Genomic DNA, 24,868 nt, shown 5'->3' with positions numbered 1-24,868 from the left:
TGCATTCACAAGCTAATAAGGTTGGATACAGTCCGTGCTCCACACGGAGCTCACAGGTTTAATCTCCATTTTACAGATTAGGTTACTGAGGCACAGAGAGGTGAAGTGACTTGTCTAAGGTCTCACAGCAGACAAGTGGCCTGGGAAACAGAAGGACCTGGGTTCTAATCCTGACTCTGCCACTTATCTGCTGTGTGATCTTGGGCAAGTCACTTCACCTCTCTGTTCCTCAGTAACCTAATCTGTAAAATGGGAATTAAGACTGTGAGCCCCATGTGGGATAGGCACTGTGTCTAACCGATTTCCCTGTATCTACCCAACACTTAGTAGAGTGCCTGGCACACAGTAAGAGCTTAAACAAATACCACAACTATTGTTATTATCATTATTATTCTTTATCAACAAGTAATAATAATAATAATAATAATGTTGGTATTTGTTAAGCGCTTACTATGTGCCGAGCACTGTTCTAAGCGCTGGGGTAGACACAGGGGAATCAGGTTGTCCCACGTGGGGCTCACAGTCTTAATCCCCATTTTACAGATGAGGTAACTGAGGCACAGAGAAGTTAAGTGACTTGCCCACAGTCACACAGCTGACAAGTGGCAGAGCTGAGATTCGAACTCATGACCCCTGACTCCAAAGCCCATGCTCTTTCCACTGAGCCACGCTGCTTCTCCAACAAGTCATCAAGTGGCAGGATTTGTGGTCATATCTACCTCAATAATACAAAGAAGAGTCAGAGATTGTTAGGGTGGGTGGTTGATTAAGTTATAGGCTTGGATTCAGGGCTTTACTCGGCAGTGGGGGACAGCGGGACTGTGTTCTTGTGGTTGTGACTGAGGGCCTAGGGTAGCCTTGGTGCCTTTCTCTAAGGCTGTGAAACAGTGAATCCAAAGCCCTTGGGATTTTAAGGACCAGAAGACGCTCAAAACAGTGTTCAACACACAGAAAGCACTTAACAAATACCACTCGAAAACAAAAAACGAAACAAAACAAAAAGGCAGCCCGATCCCACCAGATGAGCAAGTGATGCCATTTTGGATATTTCTTATGAGTGACAACCCCAGTCCCTAGCCCATAGCAGCCGCTGCATGGCCTGACCCATATGGGTTTGGGTTCAACCAGTCCTAGCTTGAGGGATTGTGCCTTGCTGGGGCCCGAATGGCCCAGTTTTGAGCTTGGGGTCATCATTTCTCCACGACTCTTAGCCTTACTGAGCAACCGGAATGGGTGTCCCCCCACCCCCTCAACCTGTCACCGGAAACCTAGGGAGACCCACTCCAGGGGGCCTGCCACGGTCACTTCTTTATCCACAGGAGAAGCAGGCTGCAGGCCTAATTTACACCACACAGGGTTGAAAGTAATGAGCGTTGGCAATTTTCTCATTTAGTGATCTATGTGAAGTGGAAGATCACTCGGAGGTGATTTATAACCCCCTCTGAGGCCTAAACATGAAAGGAGACTTCAAAGTGACTTTTTAAAATAAAATTTAAATTCCCCCCTCCCACCCACAACCCCACAAAAAACCCTACAGGTAAGCAGTGACCGGGCTCTGCCTGTCACAGTCCTGGTTTGGAGAGACGCGTTTCTCCAGCATCGGTTCGGGAGCCATATGCCAAAGGTTCCCAGCCTTGAGAGTTGATCATCTTTAGGCTGTATCCCATCACCATCATTATCATCAATGGAATCAGCACTTAGAACAGTGCTTGGCACATAGTAAGCGCTTAACAAATACCACCATCATTATTTATTAAGCTTCTCCTATGTGCAGAGCACTGCACTAAGCACTTGGGAGAGTTAAAATACAACAGAGTTGGCAGACATGTTCCCTGCCCACACAGCGTTACTGAACAGTGAGTGCTTAGAATCATCATCACTGTCATCATTATATTGGAGGGGCACCAGTCAAAGGTCTCCCCTCTCCCCTTTGCAGCCGGAGTCTGAGATTTTGAAAGCTCCCAAAACAGCAGCAGTCGCTTCTTCTCTGTGGCTGTTCACAGAAGGTGAGAAGCAGGGTGGCATACAGGCTAGAGTACAGGTAGGGGTCAGAAGGACCTGGGTTCTAATCCCAGTTTTACCACTTGTCTGCTCTGTGACCTGAACAAGGCATTTCATGACTGGTTGCCTCAATTACCTCATCTGAAAAATGGGGATTGAGACCTTGAACCCCACTTGGGACAGAGACTGTATCCAATTTGATTGGCTTGTATCTAACCCAGTTCTTAGTACAGTGCCTGGCATAGAGTAAGCTCTTACCATTAGAAAGAGGAAAAAGCTTTCCATCATCAGTAGACTGACCCTTCTGCTGGATACTCGCTTTGCGCAGATCCACCCGTGGGGGCGGACCGGTCCCCAAGCCTGGGGAATCCGGGCCTTACTCTCAGCATTTGTTCACCAAGGCAGGAAGGCGACACCTTCCGCCACACTTCAATTTGACAAACTCCGGAAATCCCAACAAGAAAGCAAAGAGTGCTCCGTTCAGCGTGGCCGACTGCTGATGAATCCATTTCAAAAGTACGCGCACCCTCACGGGAAACATTAAGTCCTGTAGGGTGTCAACCATTAGCGATCCAAGGCCCAGCAAGAGTAATTGGCTTGATTCACAGCCCCCCCCAAACACTCAAAAAAGGCTGCCATTTTCCCATAGAATTAAAAACAAAAACCAAACCCCACAGACTCTTTGATTCTGCACACAGTAAAGTTAGTCTCAAAATCGCCCCTCTGCTCCCAATTATAATAGTTTGGTGGAAATGTCAGGGACCGATCCCTAATTGGTAACTTGTTCACTTCCATAAAGTCCATCTCCTACGGACCACCTAGACACAGGCTTCCTGTGAACAAAACTTCTCGTTTGGTTTTAATTATAATTCATTCCTTATTCAGCCTCAGAAACAGGAGCTCACTTTTGGCAGATCATTTAGAAGAATTTATTAAAGGTGCTGTGTAAAGAATCTCAAAACAGAAGCTGCCTCCACACCCCAAGTACCAAATCATCCCTTTCGACTAGAGATTCCTGAATGTTTCCTAACACCCATCCATTTTGGCACTTGGCTGAATTTTCCAGAGTCTCTGTCAGTGCTTCCAAGTCAAGTTTCCCCATCCCTTCTGCCCCATGGCTGTGTTTCAGTTCCGCAATTCTCCTCTCTCCCAGAGAACTGCCATCTGCCGCCTTCCCTAAGGTGGGTTCCAGGTCACACTTCTCTGGGCTCCATCTCCAATGCTCCCTCTGGCCCTGAAACCTTCTAGGGAACTCCGGAAGCCCCCAGAGGGCATCCCCCAATCCCCAACCACCACCCCACCAACTATCTCTTCAAAGAGATAGTTTAAATTAACATGGGCACAGCTCAAAAAAACCTCCACCTTTCATAATCTTATAAAAGCAACTGTGGAGAAACTGAAATAACAGGAGACGGTGCATATATATTCATCCTCATGAAGCTTGCTATTTGTTTGACAAAGTTTCCCAGCCCTTGGTAATGTGGGCTTTTCTTTCCTTCCTGCCCATCTCTCTGTTTCGTTCTTAGAGAACTGTGATTATTCTAATTCAGACTTTGGATGACTTCATTTCCGCTTCAGTCCACCCTGGTCAACTTTGATAGAAGAGGAGGAGGAGAAGAAGAAAAATAATCAGCTAAAAGCTATTAAATATCAGGCGCGGAGCTCGTGATTGGTTTTAAAGGCTCTGGCGGGGTTAGCGGCCGTCGAAAACGCCAACACATTCAGAACATTACTGCATATTAAAACGTTTCTGGGGCTCTGACCGTTACCGCTTCGAATGTAAATAAACTCCAGACCTGCCTTTCCGACGTAACTATTCACAAATCTGAATCTGGAAACGCCGGGCTGTAAAAATTTAAAGGGTAGTAATAACTTGTCAAACCCCAGCCTGCTGGCTGCATTGAAACCCCTTTGCAGAATAAGCCATCCACTGTGTAATGGGGTGTCCCATTGACCATTACCAAGAAAATACATAAAAAAAATCTCCATATCAATGTCCAATAGCCAAAACAATGGAATCCAAATGGCATGCCAAGTCTAAATGAACTGGGCTTTCTCCCTGCATGCCCCAGCCCTGGGCTGAAGGGCAATTTCACTTTTAAATCACCCCTTCCACACCGCCCCCCCATCCCTCCCCTCCATCTCCCAGATGAGTTCAAAAAGAGAGAGACAGGCTTCTTTTCTCATGCTAACAACTCCATTGTAAATGACATCTTCAGAGGCCTCTGGGAAAGTAATGCGTTGGCCTGCTCAATGCCCTACTGGCACGTTAACTCATTCTCCTCCTTCTCCCCCTAAGAGCCCTTCCAGAAGCAAGTTCCCTCTTCCCCCAACCTCACACAGCTCCCATTTGTCCAGCTGGAAGGGACTTCCTAGGATGCCAACTTTGTGCCCTGTCCACCCACCCAAAATACAACAGGTCACTTCGGCCAGCTCTGTCTCAAGGGACGAAACATGCAGGCTTATATTGTCCTAAACTCACACTCTGCCTAAACGAGGGCTATTCTGGGCTGGCAAAAAAAAAAGTCTTCTGGTTATGATGCAAGAGGCATTGGGTCCGGCCAGATTAGTTTATTATATACATGCTCGGATGAGGGAAATGCACAATTTTCTTGGATAATGCACAGAGACGTTTAAAGTGCCGATGGGATCCCGGGCCCTCCCTCGCTCTCTCCTGTGGTCCTGTGACTGGCTGTAGCCCTGGCAAGCCACCGACCCTAATGACCTCAGAACTTCTACTTGGCAGAAGACCTGTCACCTCTGGACATTTGATATTTGCCCCACTCTCAACCCCACAGTGCTTATGTATTTATCTTTGAATTATATGTCACAAATTATTTATTTTAATGTCTGTCTTCCCCTCTAGACCCTAAGCTCACTGGTGGAAGGGAACATATGTGCTAACTCTGTTGTACTGTTGGTATGGGGCTCTGCACATAGTAAGTGCTCAATAAGTACCATTGATTGATTGAAAGCTTGTGATGACCCCTGCTAGTGGTTTTTCTGCTTGGATTTCATTCATTCAATCACACTTATTGAGCACTTACTGTGTGAAAGCACTACATAACAATAAACAGATACATTCCCTGCCCAAAATAAGTTTACAATCGGGGGTGGGGGGACATACATCAATACAAATAAATAAAATTAAAGATATGTATATAAGTGCTGTGGGGCTGGTGGGGAGAACAAAGGAAGCAAAACATGGTGACGTAGAAGGGAGTGGGAGATGAAGAAAAGTGGGGCTTAGTCTGGGAAGGCCTCTTGGAGGAGATGTGCCTTCAATAGGACTTTTTCTGGGGGGTGGGGGGGAAGAAGAGTGATTGTCAGATTTGAAGAGGGAGGGCTTTCCAGGCTGGAGTCAGGAGGAGGGCTAGGGGTGGGCGGCAAGACACGCAATATCGAGACACAGTGAAAAAGAACTGCATACAGTGGAAAAACCAAGGCAGTAAGAAGTATGGCTAGAAGGGCCCGAAATTGTGGCCGCCCACCCCAACGGGGCCTTTCCAGATCCCAAGCCGGGCTAGGGAGGGAGAGTCAAATAAATAAAGCCACCTCCTTCCTGCAGGTCCCTTCCTGGACAGGAGGAGACACAAACCAGACGGAGGGTTCAGTGAGGTGGGGAGACAGTGAGGGCCTGGTTCCAAGCTGGACTGGGGAGGAAAATGTAAACAGCAAAGAATCACACACGAGGGGGGCCACCGGAGATGAAACACGAGAGCGGCTGTTTTCTCTGATGGGAGACCAAGGAGAAGGGAGCCGCTCTAGGGGCCCCGCTCGCAAGCGACAGCGAGGTGGAAATCTCAGCAACAACCTTCAGTCTGCACCCCAGGAACGTGGGGCTTCCCCATGTCTGCCCCCGACCCCGTGGATGGAAAGGACTATACTCGGGGTCCCTGGGACAGAGGGGACTTTGCTTTTTCAACTTTTGACTGAAAGGATCGCCCTGAGCCAGCTAAGCACTGGGAATGAATATGCAGTTGGGAATTAGACAAGGTCCCTGTCCCTTGGGGTTGGGGGAGGGCCTCACAATCAAACAGTCAGTCAAACAATCAAACAATCAAACAATCAAACGCTCACTGACTGTAAGCGTCTGGGAGAGGGAGAAAATTCTCTCTCCAAAATCAAACACCCCACAAATCAGAAACCGTTATAGTCCTCTTACCTTTAACATTTATTGAACACTAATGGTATTTTTTCAGCACTTACTATGTGTCTAGCACTGCATTACGATAATCAGGTCGGATGCGTACTCTGTACCACATGGGGCTCACGGTTTAAGTAGGTTTATAACATTTCCATTCTGATACAACTTTGTACTTAAAAAGCAAGATAGAAATGAGTACCTAGACCACAGCAGCTCACAAAGCTGTCTCAGATAGAGGCGCACACACACAACCAAGAATATATGCAGGTCTGGGAGACTCCAACTCCACAATCCACTCCAAATGTCTCTTTGTAGGGGAAGAAAGTGTTTACCGCCTAATTAGAGGCTCTTATTCCCTAGAGGCCCCAGCTGACTTCTTGTCAATCAACACGCATTTTCAGCCAGGGCTGCCCAAAACTCCCTTCGGCGCTCCTACGCGGTTCCCTGGATGGGCTTCCGCTGGCCGTTTCGGAGTTGCACTTCCCAGATTTCCCTTCCCTTCCCTCCAATCAACCGCCCACGCGGCCAGGAGCGGGGTTCCAGGAACGGGTTAAACCCCTGTGTCGCCGTCGGGCCGTGGCACTAGACCAGAAGGGACATGGGAAGCGGGGCAGCCCAGTTATAAAGGCTTGATTGTAGCAGCCCACTGGATTGGAAATGACTTAGGCCTAATGAAACAGAACTTTGGCAGTAAAACAGAATGAAAGGAATGAGACAATAAAAGGAGGAACAAAGGGAGCAGAGTTGTTTCAGCTTAGCAAAATAAGCTCACTTTGTTGTTGGGGAAAGCCAAAGCCGATTAGGATAAACCAATGACTAAGCATAAGTCTTCCAAACTAATTACACAGTTCGCCGTGTGAAGTATAATTGGAAGCCTGGAAATAAGGACTGCTTTACTTTCACGAGAGTTATATAAAAGTGAGCACGGCCCAGGAGAAACCCGGGGCGGCGGAGAAGCTCCGATCCGGGCCTCGGACGGCTTGAAGGTAGAGAAGCAGCCCGGTCCTGGGAGAAGGACAAAATCAGTTAAAGTTTAAAGGCCTCTTTTTGACCTCCCAAATCCTCGAGGAGAGAACCTGAAGACACTGGTGCTTGAATGGGGCGGGAGAGAGGAATGGAAGATTAGGCCCAGAGAAAAGTTTCTTTGATCCCGGTCCACCGTAATTATGGGGCAAAAACGTTGTATCAGGCCAGGTAGGGACATGCGGCTTCTCTGTACCTTTGCCGCATGCACAAGCACCTCATATCCAGTGCTGACATGTGCCCTTGGCCAACACTATCAGGTGGTCACAGTATGGATTAGTGGACAGTGGTGCTGGGGGGGGTGGGGGGGGAAGGGCACGGTTATTCTGGCCTCTGGCTGGGCTTGGCTTTCTCATCTGAGAAGCAGCACTGCATAGTGGAGAGAGCATGGGTCTGGGAGTCAGAAGGTCATGAGTTCTGATCCCTGCTCCGCCATTTGTCTGTAGTGTGACCTTGGGAAGTCATCTGGGCTTTAGTTATCTCATCTGTAAAACAGGGATTGAGACTGAGAGCCCCACGGGGGACAGGGACTGTGTCCAACCCAATTTGCTTGTATCCACCCCAGTGCTTAGTACAGAACCTAGTAAACACTTAACAAATACCATTATTATTATTGATCTCTGGGGCACACACCCCTGCACCCCCCAGCACAGGTCATAAAATGGGACCCCAGTGCAGCTGGGCACGCCCTAGGGTCGGGAAATGAAGCCCAATCAATCAATGGTATTTACTGTGAGTTTGCTGCACGCAGAGCACCATCAAAGGTAAGGGGATGGGGGTGCGGGGAACTAGAGAACATTTGGGGAATTAGGCTGGAGAGGTCTGGAATCCAGCACACGTTCCCACCCTCTGACATCCTCTGCCACTGCCCAGGTCAAAAAACAGAAAGAATCCCTTCTCTTTCCAGGGCATCCCCCCACCCTCCCGGCCTCTGCACCACCACCGAACCCCGTGCCTTCTTCAACCAGAGAGTTAAGTCCAGAGGTCATTCTAAGTATAAACATTTGATCTCAAATTCCTTTAGCCAGCCCACCCTCCCACCGGATAATAAAACAAACTAAAGAAATCAGCTTTCTTTATTGGTTATTTGACCCGCAATGAGATCGCTCCTCCTGCGCAAGAGGCCATTGGTTTGCAAGCCTAAGGTTTGATTTCCCCATTACCTATGGCCCAAACTGATAAGCCAGCTGAAAAGGTTAAAAAAAAAAAAAAAGTGACTCTTCACAACCCCTGCGTGTCCCCCCACAAACATTTCAAGAGTGACCTTGAAAAGCAGCCAAAGCTAATGGAAAGGTTTTCTCATTTCCAACACAGAACCTTCAAAAATTGGTCCTTTTTTTTTTTTCCAGCTCCCTTTGTGTGTCACTCTCTGCCCACGCCACTTGATTAATAACCCATTCCCAGCCTCCAATCGAGGTCCCCCTCCCCAACCCAAGCAGCCAGAGAACAGACTCGCCTACTTTGGTTGCTACTAGGAAACAGTGCCTGAAGCAGGAGGCTTTCAATGCTGAGGAGAGGTATGAAGGAAGCGGGAGGCTTTCACCCAGGGGCCATGGAGAGAGGCAGGATGGATGCTTACAGACAGGCGTGCCCATTTGCACACGTACACACAAGAACACCTGCCCCTCAGCCCCACGATTAGGGGACACAGCTCGAGAGGGCTCAAGAGGAATCGGGTCAGGAAAGGGCTGAATCAGGCCAACCAAGAAGAATTTAATCCTTTCAAATGCTCCCCTCGCCCCCATGCTGGACCTTCCCCCTTCCTGGCAGGCTATGCATGGTCTAGTGGAAAGTGCACAGGTCTGGAAGTCAGAAGTTATGGGTTCTAATCCCGGCTCTGCCACATGTATGCTGTGTGACCTTAGGCAAGCCACTTACTTCTCTGGGCCTCAGTTACCTCCTCTATAAAATGGGGATCAAGATTGTGAGCACAATGAGGGACATGAACTATGTCCAACCTGATTACCTTGAATCTACCCCAGTGTTTAGAACAGTGCTTGGCACATAGTAAGCGCTTAACAAATACCACTATTAATAATAATAATAATAATGTTGGTATTTGTTAAGCGCTTACTATGTGCCGAGCACTGTTCTAAGCGCTGGGGTAGACATAGGAGAATCAGGTTGTCCCACGTGGGGCTCACAGTCTTAATCCCCATTTTACAGATGAGGGAACTGAGGCACCGAGAAGTTAAGTGACTTGCCCAAAGTCACACAGCTGGCAAGTGGCAGAGCCGGGGTTCGAACCCATGACCTCTGACTCCAAAGCCCGTGCTCTTTCCAGTGAGCCACGCTGCTTCCCAATATTATTATTATTACTACTAGGACTGGAGGAGGGAATAGAGCTAGAATATTTTTGCCAGCTGAGTGAAGAGAATTAAGGAAACTCTCTGCATGGCTATCTTCATTTGTGCCTTGTTCATGAATCTATAAACCCTAACACTCATCCTACCAATCAATCAATCATATTTACTGAGTGTTTACTCTACATAGAACACTTTGCTAAGTGTTTGAGAGAGAACAATATAAAAGAGAGGGCAAACATGCTCCCTGTCCACAGGGAGCTTAGAGTCTAGAAGGAGAGGCTCTTCCCTACTGTTCGAGGTGACATTTTCCCTCCTCTCTCTCTCTCTCCTTCCTCAGATATAGGAAAAAACAAAAACAGAATTCACAAGCCCCAAATCCTGAAACTACATTGAGCCAAATGAGGGTAGGGAGGGGGAAAGAAGAGGGAAGGGCAATCTTCCTCAAAGATCCTGAAAAAGGCATCCATTTGGGGCTGCGACAGATGGAGATGTACCTGGAGGCAGAGGATTGGACTAGACGGCCATGCCAGGGCCTGTCCCCAAATCAGCACTGGCCAAACAAATGATGCATGCTGAAGGAGGATCCCAGAAGGCCCATCTAGTCCAGCCCCCGATTCCAGAAGCAGCGGCACCCAATCCAGCCCAGGCTCCAGAGTGTCAACCAACGGAGGGTGTGCGCACCCAGTACTCATATCGACTGATTTGGGCTCGGATGCCCGGGATGCTCTGGACACGATCGCTCGCTCCCTCGGGGCTCCTGCTCTTGCCTGGGGCTTCTGATGTGGGGGGCAGAGGCAGGGTGTGGAAAGAGAAGAGGAAATCGCTGTAGCCCCAGGGCTGCCCAAGGTTCCCAAGAGAGAGAGTTCAAAGCTGACCCTCAGGGGAGGGCTTACTGTCCCACCCTTTCCTAGGAAGAACTTGTCCCCAGATTCACTGTCCCCCTTACACCTCACTCCGCTATTCAATTTATACTTGATGCTTCCAGGAGGATGCATGGTAAAACACAGCTCACTACTAATGGGATCCTGGTGACACCACTCATAGCACAAGTGGGCTACTGGTAATATATTATAGAATATTACTATAATATTCTAGGGGGACACCAGTGACATAATCGATTAGACTGTAAGCCCGTCAAACGGCAGGGACTGTCTCTATCTGTTGCCGACTTGTTCATCCCAAGCGCTTAGTACAGTGCTCTGCACATAGTAAGCGCTCAATAAATACTATTGAATGAATGAACAATCAGTGTGAACTAATTTTTTTATTCATGGTATTTGTTAAGCACTTATTATGTGATAGGCTTTGTACAAAGGGCTGGGCTAGATAAAAGCTAATCAGGTTGGCCCCAGTCCAGGTCCCACATGGGGCTCACAGTCCTCATCCCCATTCTACAGATGAGATAACTGAGGCACAGAGAATTGAAGTGACTTGCCCAAGGTTACAGAGCAGACAAGTGGTGGAGCCAGGATTAGAACTCAGGTCCTTCTGATTCCCAGGCCTTTGCTCTATCTACTAGGACATGCTGCTGCTCTAAACTAGCTCTCTTCCTCCCTTCAAAGCCCTGAGAGCTCACCTCCTCTTGGAGGCCCTCCCAGACTGAGCCCCCCATTCCTCTGTTCCTCCTCCCCTCCCCATCGCCCCTACTCCCTCCCTCTGCTCCACCCCCTTCCCCGCCCCACAGCACTTGTGTATATTTGTACCCATTTATTATTCTATTTATTTTATTCATGATGTGTATATATCTATAATTCTATTCATCTATTTTGATACTACTGATGCCTGTCTGCTTGTTTCGTTTTGTTGTCTGTCTGCCCCTTCTAGACGGTGAGCCCCTTGTTGGGCAGGGACTGTCTATCTGTTGCTGAACTGTACATTCCAAGTGCTTAGTACAGTGCTCTGCACATAGTAAGCACTCAAATATTACTGAATGAATGCTCTGCACACAATAAGTGCTCAATAAATACTTTTGAATGAATGAATAATAGTATTCTACTATAAAACCTAGTTTGCTAATAGTGGGATGCTGAGGAGAGCACTAAGGATAGTAGTGGTGGGATACTCGTCATACTGTTTTAATACCCAGTTAACTACGGGGGGCGGAGGGGGAAAACCAGTGACACCACTACCGTGATATCAGCAATTTTATTATAAAACCTTTCACTTCTAGTGTGATACTAGGGGTAGTGATAATGGGCTACTAGAGGGAAGACTACTGACAACCACGAGGGTGAGTACTAGTGCCAAGCACTATTCTAAGCACTGAAGTAGATAAAGGTTAGTCAGTTTGGACACAGTTCCTGTCCCCATGGGGCTCACGCCCTTAATCCCCATTGCACAGATGAGTTAACTGAGGCCCACAGAAGTGACTTGTCCAAGTTCACATATCAGATAAGTGGCAGAGTCAGGATTAGAACCCAGGTCCTTCTGACTCCCAGGCCCCTGCTCTATCAAGTAAGCCACGCTGCTTCTACTAGTAGAATGCCAGCAGGATATTACCAGCAGGATACTACTGTGAGGCTACCAGCTGGCCAATCATGCGAGGAACAAAGACTGTGACCAAAACATGTGCATAAAAGCCATCATTAACACCCAAACCGCAGGGGAAGAGAGGATTCCAGTGCTGACGATGACTCCTGGGAAGAGACACACTCCAAAGCCGCCCTAGTCCTTTAATAAGAGGCTCGAGAAGTTTCCGGAATCTGCAAAGCAAGTGAGCAGTTGCCAAACAGCAAGCGACCCCCCAGAGGAAGCTAGGCTTAACCCCTTTTCAGACAAAGGGCAGTCATTCAAAAGGCAGACCCAGACCTCAGCTCCACATCTTATCACCATGCTTGCGGGTGGACTCACCCCTGGGCAATGAAAATCTGTGTGCCCAATCAATCATTACTATTTATTGAGCACTTACTGTGTGCAGAGCACTGTACTAAGCTCTTGGGAAAATACAATGAAGTTCCCCGCCCTCAAGGGAGCTTTCAGTTTAGAAGGGGAGAAGGACTTGAATATAAATGAATTAGGGATACGTGTGTAAGTGTTGTGGGGCTGAGGGTAGAGTGAAGATCACACACTTAAAGGTTACAGTGTCCTGGCTGCCTCCTCACCCCTGCTCTGGTGTTTCACTGAGACCGCCATAAGCTTAGTGGGTATTCAGTAATGAGAAAGGTTCCATCATACAGCTGACCGCTTCACCCTGCTGACCCTGTTTTCAGGGGCTCGTAAAGGAGGAGGCTGGTAATCTCATTTTCTAAGGCCACTGGGGTTTGGGGTAGGCTCACACCACCAAGGGCTTAAAACAGTCTTGCAGAGAAGAACCAGACATATCCAAGCCCAGAAATAAATCCCATTCCCTTTACGCTCTTTCATTATAAATCATTGCCCCTCTGGTTAGCCGGAAGACAATCTTAAAGCCAGCCTTGATGACAGTCCCCATATCGGTACTAACAGAACTTCTCAAGAGCTTCCCATGTCTTCTAAGGTTTTTGGAAGAGTACAGTACGACAGAGTCAAAAGAAAGGATCCCTGCCCTCAAGGAGCTCATAATCTAAACGCCATACGAAGAAATAACAGTGTTTAGGAAAGGGTTACACAGGTGGTATACGAGGCATGGTCCGATGGCCAAAGCTGGTGTGGAGAGCGAGGACTTCACTTCCATTACCGGTAGAACCTGGTCAAGGGCTCTAGATTGTAAACTAGGACTCTAAGCTCCTTGAGGGTCAGGGCCAGGTCTACTAATTCTATTGAACTCTCCCAAACACTCAGTGCACTGCTCTGCAAAGAGAAGGAACTCCAGAAATACTAGTGATTGATTTAAAAGGACCAAAAAAATGAGTGGCATTCCAGGTGAATGGATCACTCTGAATGCACTGTCTCTACCCCACTGTGGAGCAAAGAGCTTGACAGAGACTGCTTTACAGATACGATTATTATTATCTTTATTATGTGGTGTGAAGAGGGCTAATATCAAAAGGTTCGGGCAACCTTCTGAGACTGTGGCAACAGACTGATACCCAAAGGGGTGATTTTAGAACCAGGTTCAGTCTCTATCCCCTGGCCGGAAATGCTGATGAGGGCCGGGGACAAAATGGTGTGCACTTCTGTTCCAGGATGCTTCAAAGGGTCCCCAACTCCCCACCTCCCCCCATGCCCAGCCCGCCACCCCAAGTGGGCCAAGCACCTTACCTACCCTTCTCCAGATGGGGCCTCCTCAAAACTGGCCCAGATTCCTGAATCCCCTCTTTCTCCAGGCCTGGCAAATGTAATTTAACCTAGCCTTCTGCTCCCCGGTCAGGGGCTGGTCTTCCAACCGGGATTTCTGACGGAGCCACAGTGTGTGTGCACGCACACGTCCCTGCGTCTCTGATCTCTCAGAGACTGTATGCTGCTCGGGGGCACGCTCTGCATTGACTCCCGCCCCACCCCACGGCGGTTCGAACACCTCTAAGAGGTTTGATGGCACCGATAAATGGGATCTGATGATGCTGAAGCAAGCCGGACAGGTGGGCAAAGCCCCAAATGCTCCTGGGTACCTCTGACTGGACAGCCCTAAAAGAGGGGATGACCTCCAGGACAGCAGATCCTGGAGGAGGTAGTCACACGTGAACAGCTGGGTTGACTTACTGATCAATCCAAGTCAGGAGACTGAGGGTTGTTTGGGAGGGGGAAAAAATGTGCCATCTATCTGACTTTTTACCCAACCGTTTCTGGACTGGGCATATGGCAGGCAAAGCATAAAAGAAGACAAGAGGGACAGCTCTGACGTGCCCAATGGGAATGGCCACTAGTCCACTTCAGGACAGAAAACAAGTGGCCTACCTGCAAGGCTTTCTTAAAAATTACCACCGAAGTCCGTGTCGCCCACCCTGCTCTTCTTCAGGCTTGGAGATTCATTTTTAAATGGCTCTCCCGGCCCATTTCCAGTATTTCTTTTTCCGAGTCACCAACACCGACCGCTGTGGGACCTGTCATTTTCTCCAGGCTTCCTGCGGTGCTTGGCCAGAGCGGTGTTTTCGCTCCACAGCCCAGTGGACTTTGCAAGCTGACAGGCCTGAGTTCAGGGTCCCCACTCCCACCTACCTCGTCACCAGGCCCCGCTGGCACCCCCATGCTTTTCTGAGCCATCAGCCCGACTCCCTCCCCTCCTCGTTTCTCCCTGTCCAAACCCCAATGCCTTCAGCGAAACCACAGCAGTACCCCTCACCCACCCATCAACTATGGAACGAAACAGGGCAGGTGCTCAGTCGGTACCACCAGCACCCCCACTCATCCGGACACCCCAAATCCCACTGATCCCCGCTCCCAGCCCCCCGAGATTTCCCCAGCATCCAGATGTGCTGCGCATCGGTGTCACAGCCTCACTTTCTGACGGCCATCTCTCATCATGACCCGCTGCCCTCCAAGCGGCTCTTACCTTGCCAAACTGCTCAAAGTATTGCTTGACGTCTTCCACTACCGTGTTTGCGGATAATCCACCGACAAAGATTTTCTTCGTCCTCGTGACCATCTGCAAGAAATTAGAAGTGACACATGCAGGTGAGGCAGGCAGGCAGAAAAAAAAAATTATTTTCCCAAGCCTGACTGTGAACGTGGATCTTGCACAGAGCAGGCCCCCAAGATCACCCCTGAGACCGGGGGGAGGAGGGGAGGAAGCCGGAGACGGCTGGAAGCTTCAAATGCACCAAGTCACAAATCAGACTTTTTGGTGTCTGAACAATAGCCACTGTACCTGTGGCCCCATTTTAATTTAGGAGCTTAACAGATGATGTTCACACGAGAGGTCCCTTACTCCCTTTTCAATGGTCCTCAGAAAGAGGACAAGAATCCAGCAGAGAAGTGTGAGATGAAAAACCAAACACCCACAGAACTGGTCAATGTGGAAACCAATACAAGTTCCACTGGCCGATGCAGAAGCTAATACAACTTTCTACGACCACTGAGGAATGGAATATAGAGTACTCTGTCCAGTTAGGAATAAATGCAAGTGACTCTATCCAGTGAGGACTATTATACCAGTTATTTTGTCCGACGACGAATAGAATATAAGTTATTTTGTCCAGAAAGGAATAGAACGCAAGTTATTCTATCCAATGGGGAAATGATATACAAGTTACTCTGGCCAGAAAGGAATGGAACGCAAGTTACTCTATCCAGTGGGGAAAAGATATACAAGTTACTCCTTCCAACAAGGTTCAGAACACAAGTTATTCTATACGAAGAGAAATGGTAGACAATTTACTCCTTCCAACAGGAACGGAATACAAGTTACTCTATTCAACAAGGAACAGAATACAAGTTATTCTATCCAATGAGAAATGGAATCAAAGTTACTCTAACACGGAATGGAGTACAAGTCACTTGGTCAAATAGCAAGTAGGAACCACTCTGGAGGGCTTCTGGGATCACGCCCCCTTTGTCAAGCTAACTCCCGGCAGGAGACTGGGAGGCCGGTCCATGACGTCTCCCCAGAGGTCGGCACAGAGCTCAGACAAGGGGATGCTAGCTACTCCGTGCAGAAGCAATCGAGCGGGCGATCTGGCAATTTCAGTTTCTCCCACCAGGCCTCCCAGTCGGGGCCGGACTCACTGGCTGGGCCATTTGCCATGTTGTTCTTTTGCCGGGGAGGCGAGCTCATTGGGACTGAGACCCGGAACTTGTTGGAAAATTCTGGAATTTATAGTGGTAGACTTGAGGTCATCTCCACTCACAGCTCTGTCAGTCCCTTGCAGCTGGGGCTCTACTCGATCTCCTTTATTCTCCCAAGCACTTAGTACAATGCTGTGTACAGAGGAAGCACTCATTAAATACTATTGATTGAACCTCTCTCCACACACTTGCTTTCAGTTATCGTTTCTTGGTAGTTTTCCTTTTTGCTCTAACCACCTCCTCAGATGCCCTCCATCTTCGCCCTCAATCAGTAGTGTTTCTCGAGCCCTATTGCGTGCCAAGCACTGACCTAAGCACTTGGGAGAAGACAACAGAATGAGCACCCATGGTACTTGCCCTCAAAAACCTTACTCCAGCTCTTTGGACTGGGGGCTCCTCCCCACAGCCATCCTTTCAGGGGTCTGGGAAAACTGCCCCTGCCTCAGCCCTTTCCCCTCTCTCGCCATCACCAACTCAAGGCTCCCCTAAGTGCCAAGTCATTACAACACATTCCCCAACATCCCTCAGCATTCATTTCCCTGTGGCAAGTGAGCAAGAATCTCCGGATTGACAACTGACTGCTTGACTGAAATCCTAACCCCAACCCTCCTCAAGGACACAGACACCAGGAGAGAGAATGGACAAAGCATTTTTTCATTCCAAACAGATACAATCCCTTAGAGACTCTGGTACTGAGAAAGGAGATGGGTGGGCATCTTGTTAGGAGGGAAATAAATTGATTGGTTGGATTTCTTTTCTTTACGGTATTTAAGTGCTGACCATTTGCCAGGCACTGTACTAAGTGCTCGGGGAGATACAATCTAATCAGGTTGAACACAGTCCGTGTCCCACTTGGGGCTCACAATCTTAATCCCCATTTTACAGGTGAGGTAACGGAGGCCCAGGGAAGTGACTTGCCCAAGGTCACACAGCAGACAGGTGGTGAAGCTGGGATTAGAACCTAGGTCCTTCTGATTCCCAGGACCGTGCTCTAGCCACTAGACCACACTGCTTCTTGACTGACAGATTAGATGGTGGCATCAAATGAGGACCTGTTTAGAACAACCAGTTCCTGCCCCTTGCTCTGGCCAATCCAAAGCAAGCCTGGGGAGACTGAATTGGCTACTAGCCTACACCCCTATACTTATCCAAAAAACCTTTCACTTGCCCAGAGCCTCTTGTGGTGATCTAAGTCACTCAAACATCCTCCCCAAGAACCACAAGGCGTCCCCTTCAGCCGACTTGAGAAGGAAACTACGTTTAATCAAAACCTTTCACAAGGGAGAGGCTGGTAGAAAGATGCGAAACACATGACGAGTGAGATTCCCACCGCCTGGGCTGGAGTCAGAATCCAGCTGGGGATGGAGGGGAAGGGGGCGTGCAGGGAAGACCAGATGCTTCTCCCCATTCCCCAGCTGGGGAAGGAGATGAGGCTTGCTCTGGGAATGGCTCCATTGCTGACCATTGGGCTGAGGCTTCTGAGGTGGCAACCAGGTTCTCCTCCGGGCTCACAATCCCTCCACTGCCACGGCGGGCCAGTGGAAGTTCCCGGCAGAGCCAGGGTGGGCCAGTGGAAATTCCCGGCAGAGCTGGGCTGGTGGAAGATCCTGGCGGGGCCAAGAAGAGCCAACAGATGGAACCCGGCAGGACCACAGCGGGCTGGTGGAAGGTCCTGGCAGGGCCAGGGAAAGGTTCCAGTGGGGCCAGGGTGGGTCAGTGGAAGGTCCCGGCAGGGCCACAGTGGGGAAAAAGAGGTCCCTGAAGCTGCCGTTTCTCCCTAACAGCACTTGCTTGGAGGGTGATTGTGCTTTCGCACCTGCCTGCACACAAAGAATCCATCACAATTCCCTTCAAAGTCCTTTCACCAGAGACAAGGTGCGAAGAAGGGGAGCTGCATGCTTGGAGTCCTTTCTAGCACCTTGGGGAAGGAGCAGGCTGCGTCCACATAAGGGTGGTCTCCAGTCCGAGACCCATACCCTCTTGGGGGGGCCTGGCCGCTGGGAATGGAAGCTTTACGATCCAAGGCTATCCTATCCCCCTTCATTGCCCAGAAGGGTCTGGGTAGAAGCAAAGGCAGAGACCCAGGAAGAGAGTCGGGTGTCATTCCTGGTCGCTGCGCTGTCCGCCACACTGGAAGCTCCTCGAGGGCCGGGATAGTGTCTACCAACGCTGTGGTTCTCTCCCAAGTGCTTAGTACGGGGCTCTGCTCACAGTCAGTGCTCTATAAATTCCACTGGTTCACTGATCGTCCCCTTCATACCCTCAGTGTCTCGCTGGGAATACTGGGCAGACCAGAAGATGCCAAACCTAAGTCAAACATCCCTCGCGGGTCCTCCTGTTCCTGGGGTTGCAAGGGGTTTGAGCAGGGCCCGTTCCCCAATAAAACAATCCACTGCATTGAGCTCCAAGCTGGACTGAAAGCTCCTTGAGGCCAGGCATCATGTCTACCAATTGTTGTATTATACTATCAAGCACGTAAGACAGCGCTCTGTACACAGTAACTTTTATGGGCTTAATAAACAGCACTGACCGACTGATTAATTTACTGATTAGAGAAACCACTTTGACTCAGACTGTTGTACCCCAAAATTTCAGCTAACACAGACCCCCGGGGCCAGGAACTGCTCATTACCTGCAACTCTTCCTAAGTGAATGAATGGTGGTATTTGTAAAGCACTTTCTATGTGTCAAACACTGTACTAAGCGCTGGGGGCTAGAGACAAGGTAATCAGGCTGGACTCAGTCCCTGTCCCTCAGGGGGCTCACAGTCTAAGTAAGAGGGAGAATAAGGTATCGAATCCCCATTTTACAGATGAAGTAACTGAGGCACAGAGTAGTTGAGCGATTTGCCCGAAGTAACACAAGAGACAAGTGGTGGAGTTGGGATTAGAGCCCAGGTCCACTGACTCCCAGGCCTGTGCTCTTGCCACTAGGTCATGCTGCTTCTCTTCCCCATTCTGGGGAAGCAGATTAAGGAGGTCTGATCCTCCCTCATTGTTTCCAAATTCCAGGGGCTCAAAAAAGCCTCCAGGTAGCCCCCATCTCAGAGAGATGGCAGCCTGGACCATCCCACGGTCCTATTTTTTTAAAAAAAAAGCTGTTAGGGCCAAAGCTGGGGGAGGGCAGAAGAGAGGGGAGAAGGGAAGACAGGAGGAGTAAGAGGGGTAGAGGAGGAGGCCAAGGAAGCAGCAGGATTGGCGATGTGGGTGATGAGCGTTCAAACATGTAAAGCTTTCCACAAATGAATCTCTTGCTCCACAATTGAAACTCCAACATTCATTTCGGAGTGGCAAAATTGTCATTTACAAATAAGAACTGGCCCAAGCCAACTGCTAACTAAAGCAATTTTAGGGCTGTCAAGAGTCCTTTATCTCCGGGCGTTTGACTGGAAATGTGGCCAATCTAGTGACAGAGAAAAAAATAAAACAACAACTACTTTAAATAATGCCTTTTCGGTTCTGGGGCCGTGTTTACGGCATCAGGTTGCTCGTATTTTTGTTTTCCCAAGAGGGAAAATCCAAAGGAGACTTAGGAAGGGAAGCAGAAGCCACATTTTGAAAGGAGATCGCAGCAGAGAAGCGCTTGGCTGGCCAGCGTCGGTCAAGGAATCATTGCTAATGACAGCCGGGAGAAATGAGCATTTTAATGCTGACAGATGCATCGTGAGGCCGTTAACGGCTTTGAGAGCTACGGTTGTGAACAAGAGCGGGACCACAAAATTAAGTCTGGTCTCGCCGTTTATGTTTTCCTGAAAAGATGTTTCAGATCCTTTGTTAGGCGCAATTCCCCTTGGCCAAAGAATATGGGCCATTTGTTGCCTAAGCGATTCTTTCCAGCTTGACACTTAAAAATAGAATCTTTTAGGGTCTCTCTCTGGCTTCCTCAGCTGGCCACCATCATTTGCCCTCCAGAAAGCCAACAGTGCCAGCAACCTGAGGCTCACCTTAGGGTTTGGCTGGGGACAGGTACCCTGGAGCACCGAATTCACCCTGCGCAGCACAACACACCATCGGGGAAAAAACGTGGTCTAGCGGAAAGAACACAGGACAGGGAGTCGGGAGGGCCTGGGTTCTAATTCCGCCTCTACCACTTGCTTGCTGGGTGACCATGGGCAAGTCACTTCACTTCTCTGTGCCTCAGTTACCTCATCTGTAAAATAGGGATTGAGTGTGAGCCCCATGTAGAATAGGAACTGCATCCAACCTGAATATCCCAGCGCTTAGTGAGACTGCTTAGAGCTCTATCTCCACTGCCTGGCACACGGTAAGCGCGGTAAGCGCGTAACACATACCATAAAAAACTCCCCACCAACCCCCTTAGGGTAGCAGTTCAGCTGGGCTCCGGGCTGGTTCTCCCCTCCAGGCAGAAAAATAGGGAGACAGATAATCCAACTGATTAGGCTGTAAACTCTGGAAGGCAACAAGCACTTGTCTTGCTCTTGGTCTACTCCGCCAAGTGTTGTGGTTGGTCCCTTATATTCAATACTACCAACTGATTTCTGGACTGACTCCCGGTCAAGCAGGGAGGTTGCGGGGTGGAGAGGGGTGGGTTGGACTGAAGACCTAGAAGCCCTAGTTTCCAGTGCCATGGTTTATGCACCAAGCCCATCCTGATCCCCCTGGCTCTGAACACTCCCAACACCAAGAAACACCTTGCCTTCCCCTGGAACGCTAATCCACACCATAAACTTCTGAGGGTGGACAGATGGGTTCTAGACCTGGTGGAATATTAATCAATCAAGGGCATTTAATGAGTGCTTCCTGCTTGCAGAGCTCTGTACTAAACTCTTGAGTGAGGAGGATAGCATCAGTAGACATGATCCCTGCCCTCAAGGAGCTGTCTAGAGGACCAAGACACCTGTGAGGTCCAGTCCTTAGTACAGTGCCTGGAACACAGTAAACGCTTAAATACCATAATTATTATTATTATTATCTCCAGACATGGGTTGAGGGGAGCAAGGCAGGCAAAGTCACTTTGGTGCCTCCCTCACCATGATTTTATCACCACATTCTTGCCTCTTGTGTTCTAAGGACAGGGGTGATGGATGTGGAGTGGAGTCGGGGGTTGGTGGGGGAGGGTGAAAGAGGGGTGGCAAAGAGGGATGGGTTTTATGGAGAATCAATCCAACCCTGCAAAATGATCCCCAGGTTTTAGACTAAGTATTTCCGAAGTGGGTCAGGGTAAGGCAGAGCAAACTCCTGAAGGATGGTGCAGAGGGCTATGGGTGGGGGACAGAGGTAGAAGGGCCCAGCCAACAGCCATCATTTACCAGACCAAGAGTGCTGCTGTCTGCCCACGCTCCCTCCATCCATTATCCATAGCCTCCCCCAGACATCCGCTTGGTCCGCTCAGCTGAGCCTGATTCGGGAACTCCATTTGCAGTCCTCACTGCCGAAATAATTTCACTGTGGAGGAATCGAGTTATACAGAGAAGCCCGACTGACTCACCAAATCTCCCCTCTAGACACCTCAGCCCAAGTGTGAGCCAGTTCCCCTCATTTGACAACCCATCATTCTTGGGGCCCTATGACTTCTGAATGGGTTTATAATAATAATAATGATGATGATGATGGCATTTATTAAGCACTTACTATGTGCAAAGCACTGTTCTAAGCACTTGGGGGGATACAAGGTGATCAGGTTGTCCCATGTAGGGCTCACAGTGTTGATCTCCATTTTACAGATGAGGTAACTAAGGCACAGAAAAGTGAAGTGACTTGTCCAAGGTCAAACAGCTGATAAGTGGCGGAGTCAGAGTTAGAATCCATGACTTCTGACTCCCAAGCCCATGCTCTTGTCACTAAGCCACGCTGCTTCTCTAACCCTTGGCCTATATGGGCCCAGATCTATTTTACCCCTCAATTATGCTCCATGGTCAGATTATTATTACTATCATTATTTATGGTATTTGTTATATGTCAAGTACTGTTCTAAGATTTGACATGGTAATCAGGTTGGACATAGTCCCTGTCCCACATGAGGTTCACAGTCTAAGTACGAGGGAGAACAGGTAGGGAATTCCCATTTTACAGGTGAAGAAACTGAGGCCCAGAGAAGTAAAGTGACTTGCCCAAGGCCACATAGCGGACAAGTGGCGGAGCTGGGACTGGAACCCACGTTCTCTGATTCCCAGGCCCGGGCTCTATCTACTAGGTCACACCACTTCCCAACATACCCGCCAATGAACATGACAATCACTCCCCTAATGGGCCACGGATCCTGTCCTGGGCTCGGGACCCCCAGGAGTCTGAGGAGGCAAGCCAAGCCCTGGTTTTCTGAGCCAATGGCCTGGGGGACAGGCAGGTGACCGGGTTCATTTAAAAAACCCTCCCTCCCTCCCTCATCGGCCGGCCAGAGTCGGGCTGCTCAAGGTTCGCCGAGGGTCAACCCAGCCTGCCGCTAACTCCTAATGGGAACCGTGGGAGGGGTGAAGGCAATGCGGCCTAATGGAAAGAGCGCAGACCATGGGGTCAGGAGGATGAGCTCCTGTTCCAACCCTGCTAGGCGCATGCTGTGTGGCCCTGGGCAAGTCACTTCTCCATGCTTCTACCTTCCTATCCCTCCTTCTGACCCCTGCCCCACTCTGGACCGGAGCTTGGACTTCGGGCTGGAGAACTCAACCCTCCAGATCCAGGCCCAATGCACCGGTCTGTGGGCCGGAGGAGGAGACCAGGGTCCAGCCCCTTGCCCTGAGACCGGCCTGGGCGGCAATGTCCAAGTACTAAATGTGTGCGTTGGCCCACCCGCTCGCCAGTGGGTTTCGGCGACACAACTCAACTGAAGATCCTCGGCCCCCACCTCCCTCTGAGCCTCGCAAGGCAAATTAAAGAGCGTCCCCAAATACCCACGCTGAAGCCAGGCACTCGGCATACTGAGCCCGGGGCCCCGGAGGTTCTTGGTTAATAAGGCCAGTGGCCAGCAGGGGAAGGTAAGGGAGGGGTCGGACTGGCACATGGGGAATGGAGACACACACAGTGTTGCCTAGTGGAGAATCAGGAATGTTCAACTGCACTAGCCAGGTCAGGGGGCAAGGAAGAGAGGAGCTAAAGAGACCGGGACTCTTGGCTCTTGCGGGGGGGAACCACCCCACCCCACAAAGGGATATAGGAGTAGGACCAGGCTCTGATCTCCCACTCTGCCTTCTCCTGGAATCTCATCCACACTCAATAGGTACAATTGCGTCCCTGTGCCCCCTCACCCACAACTCCCTACGTCATTCTGGTTCCCCATGAAGAAGTCAGAGGTGGCATGGTGCTGGGGCCTGGTTGGTCAGGGGATGAGATATGGAGAGAGTGAGAGCGAGAGACAGCTGGGGGAAGGCGGGGTGAGGGGAGAGGGAGAGAGAGAGAGAGAGAGAGATGGTTCTGCCTTTCCTGGGTATGCCGAGTTGGAGTCAGACAGGCAGCAGGGAAAGAAAGCAAGGCACTGGAATGGCCAGTCTCAGATGGGGCAGCCCATTAATGCTTCAAAGGCCCTGACCAGCATGGCCACCACAGCCAGGCCCCAGAGTGGCCTCCAGCTGGACTCTCCCTGCAGCAGGGCTCCCCGAGGTGTCTGCTCGGCTGCCAGCCCCCAGCAGGCTCATCGGGAGGGGCACCACCTTGCCATCTTCATGCCTTCCACCCCGCCTCCCTGTTGTAGGCCCCACTGCTGCCTTGCCACCGTGCCTGGGGCTGAAAATGGGAATTCCAAGGTTGGAAAGGGTGCCCTGGGGACTGGACTGTCACCGAGGAAGGACCGGTGAAAAGGGGCCCAGCCCTTGAGACAGACCATTTGGCTCAGCTCCCACTGTGGGATCCCCTGGTGTCTCCTCCAAACGACAACAAATGGACCAGGCAATTTGATTCCTTTAGACCCTTTCTGGGACCACAGTCCTGAGTCCCTCCAATATTTAAGTGATTACAGTTACGTAAATGCAATTAGAAGCCATAATCCTTTACAGCGGTGGCATTAAGCAAAATGAAATAAGTCTCTTCCTCAGTTACTCTATTTGCCTGCGGCGGGTTGCTCCTGCTTCCAGAAGGGGAGTCCCGAATGCACACAGATGGGACAGAGGCACAGCTAATCCTTTGGGAACAGGCGAGGGCCCGGGAAAGGCTGTGTGGGCTCCCAGGACAGGCCTGGACCAGAGCTGCTGCCCTAGCCCCGGCCAGCCAGGAGAGGCCTCGGCCCAAATGTCACCACCTTGAAGATGGGGAACTAGGGATTTGTTCCTTTTAAACTCTCCCAGATGCTCAGTAAAGGGCTCTGCTCTCAGGGGGTGCTCGATCAATAATAATAATGTTGGAATTTGTTAAGGGCTTACTATGTGCAGAGCACTGTTCTAAGTGCTGGGGTAGATACAGGGTAATCAGGTTGTCCCATGCAAGGCTCACAGTCTTAATCCCCATTTTACAGATGAGGTCACTGAAGCACAGAGAAGTTAAGTGACTTGCCCACAATCACACAGCTGACCAGTGGCAGAGCTGGAATTCAAACCCATGACCTCTGAACTCCCTAGTGGTTGCTTGGTTGTTAGGGTGATTGGGCGGGGTATCGCAGCTGGACCCCGTGAGCGGCTGTGGCCTATAGCAACAGCTTCACCAGCAGATGGTCAGTGGGGGCCGGGGCCAGGCACGCCCAGCTTGCTCAGTTCTCCTCTGGGCTTCATCTTCCCCTTGGGGGCCCATGTCACTCACCCCCTCAATCTCTACCTCCTCACCTCAGGGCAGCCAAGAGGGTCTGAACCCCACACGGTGTAGAAGTAGAACAT

At 49.9% G+C, this 24,868-nt stretch overlaps 1 protein-coding gene across 11 annotated transcripts in view; it reads right to left on the bottom strand.

The window, feature by feature from the left end:
- MSI2 (musashi RNA binding protein 2) overlaps positions 1 to 24,868 on the bottom strand; it is a 303,580-nt gene that overhangs the window by 190,519 nt on the left and 88,193 nt on the right. For all 11 annotated transcript variants that reach the window (XM_039914434.1, XM_039914436.1, XM_029082063.1 and 8 more), the window contains one exon: positions 14,885 to 14,977. In XM_039914434.1, the coding sequence (XP_039770368.1) occupies positions 14,885 to 14,977 (93 nt within the window). The remainder of the gene's footprint in view (positions 1 to 14,884; positions 14,978 to 24,868) is intronic.

This window comes from Ornithorhynchus anatinus, chromosome 17 (genome assembly GCF_004115215.2).
Source record: "Ornithorhynchus anatinus isolate Pmale09 chromosome 17, mOrnAna1.pri.v4, whole genome shotgun sequence".
Taxonomy (NCBI): Eukaryota; Metazoa; Chordata; class Mammalia; order Monotremata; family Ornithorhynchidae; genus Ornithorhynchus; species Ornithorhynchus anatinus.
Note: the sequence above shows the minus strand (reverse complement) of the source record. Positions and strands in the feature narration are given on the sequence as shown.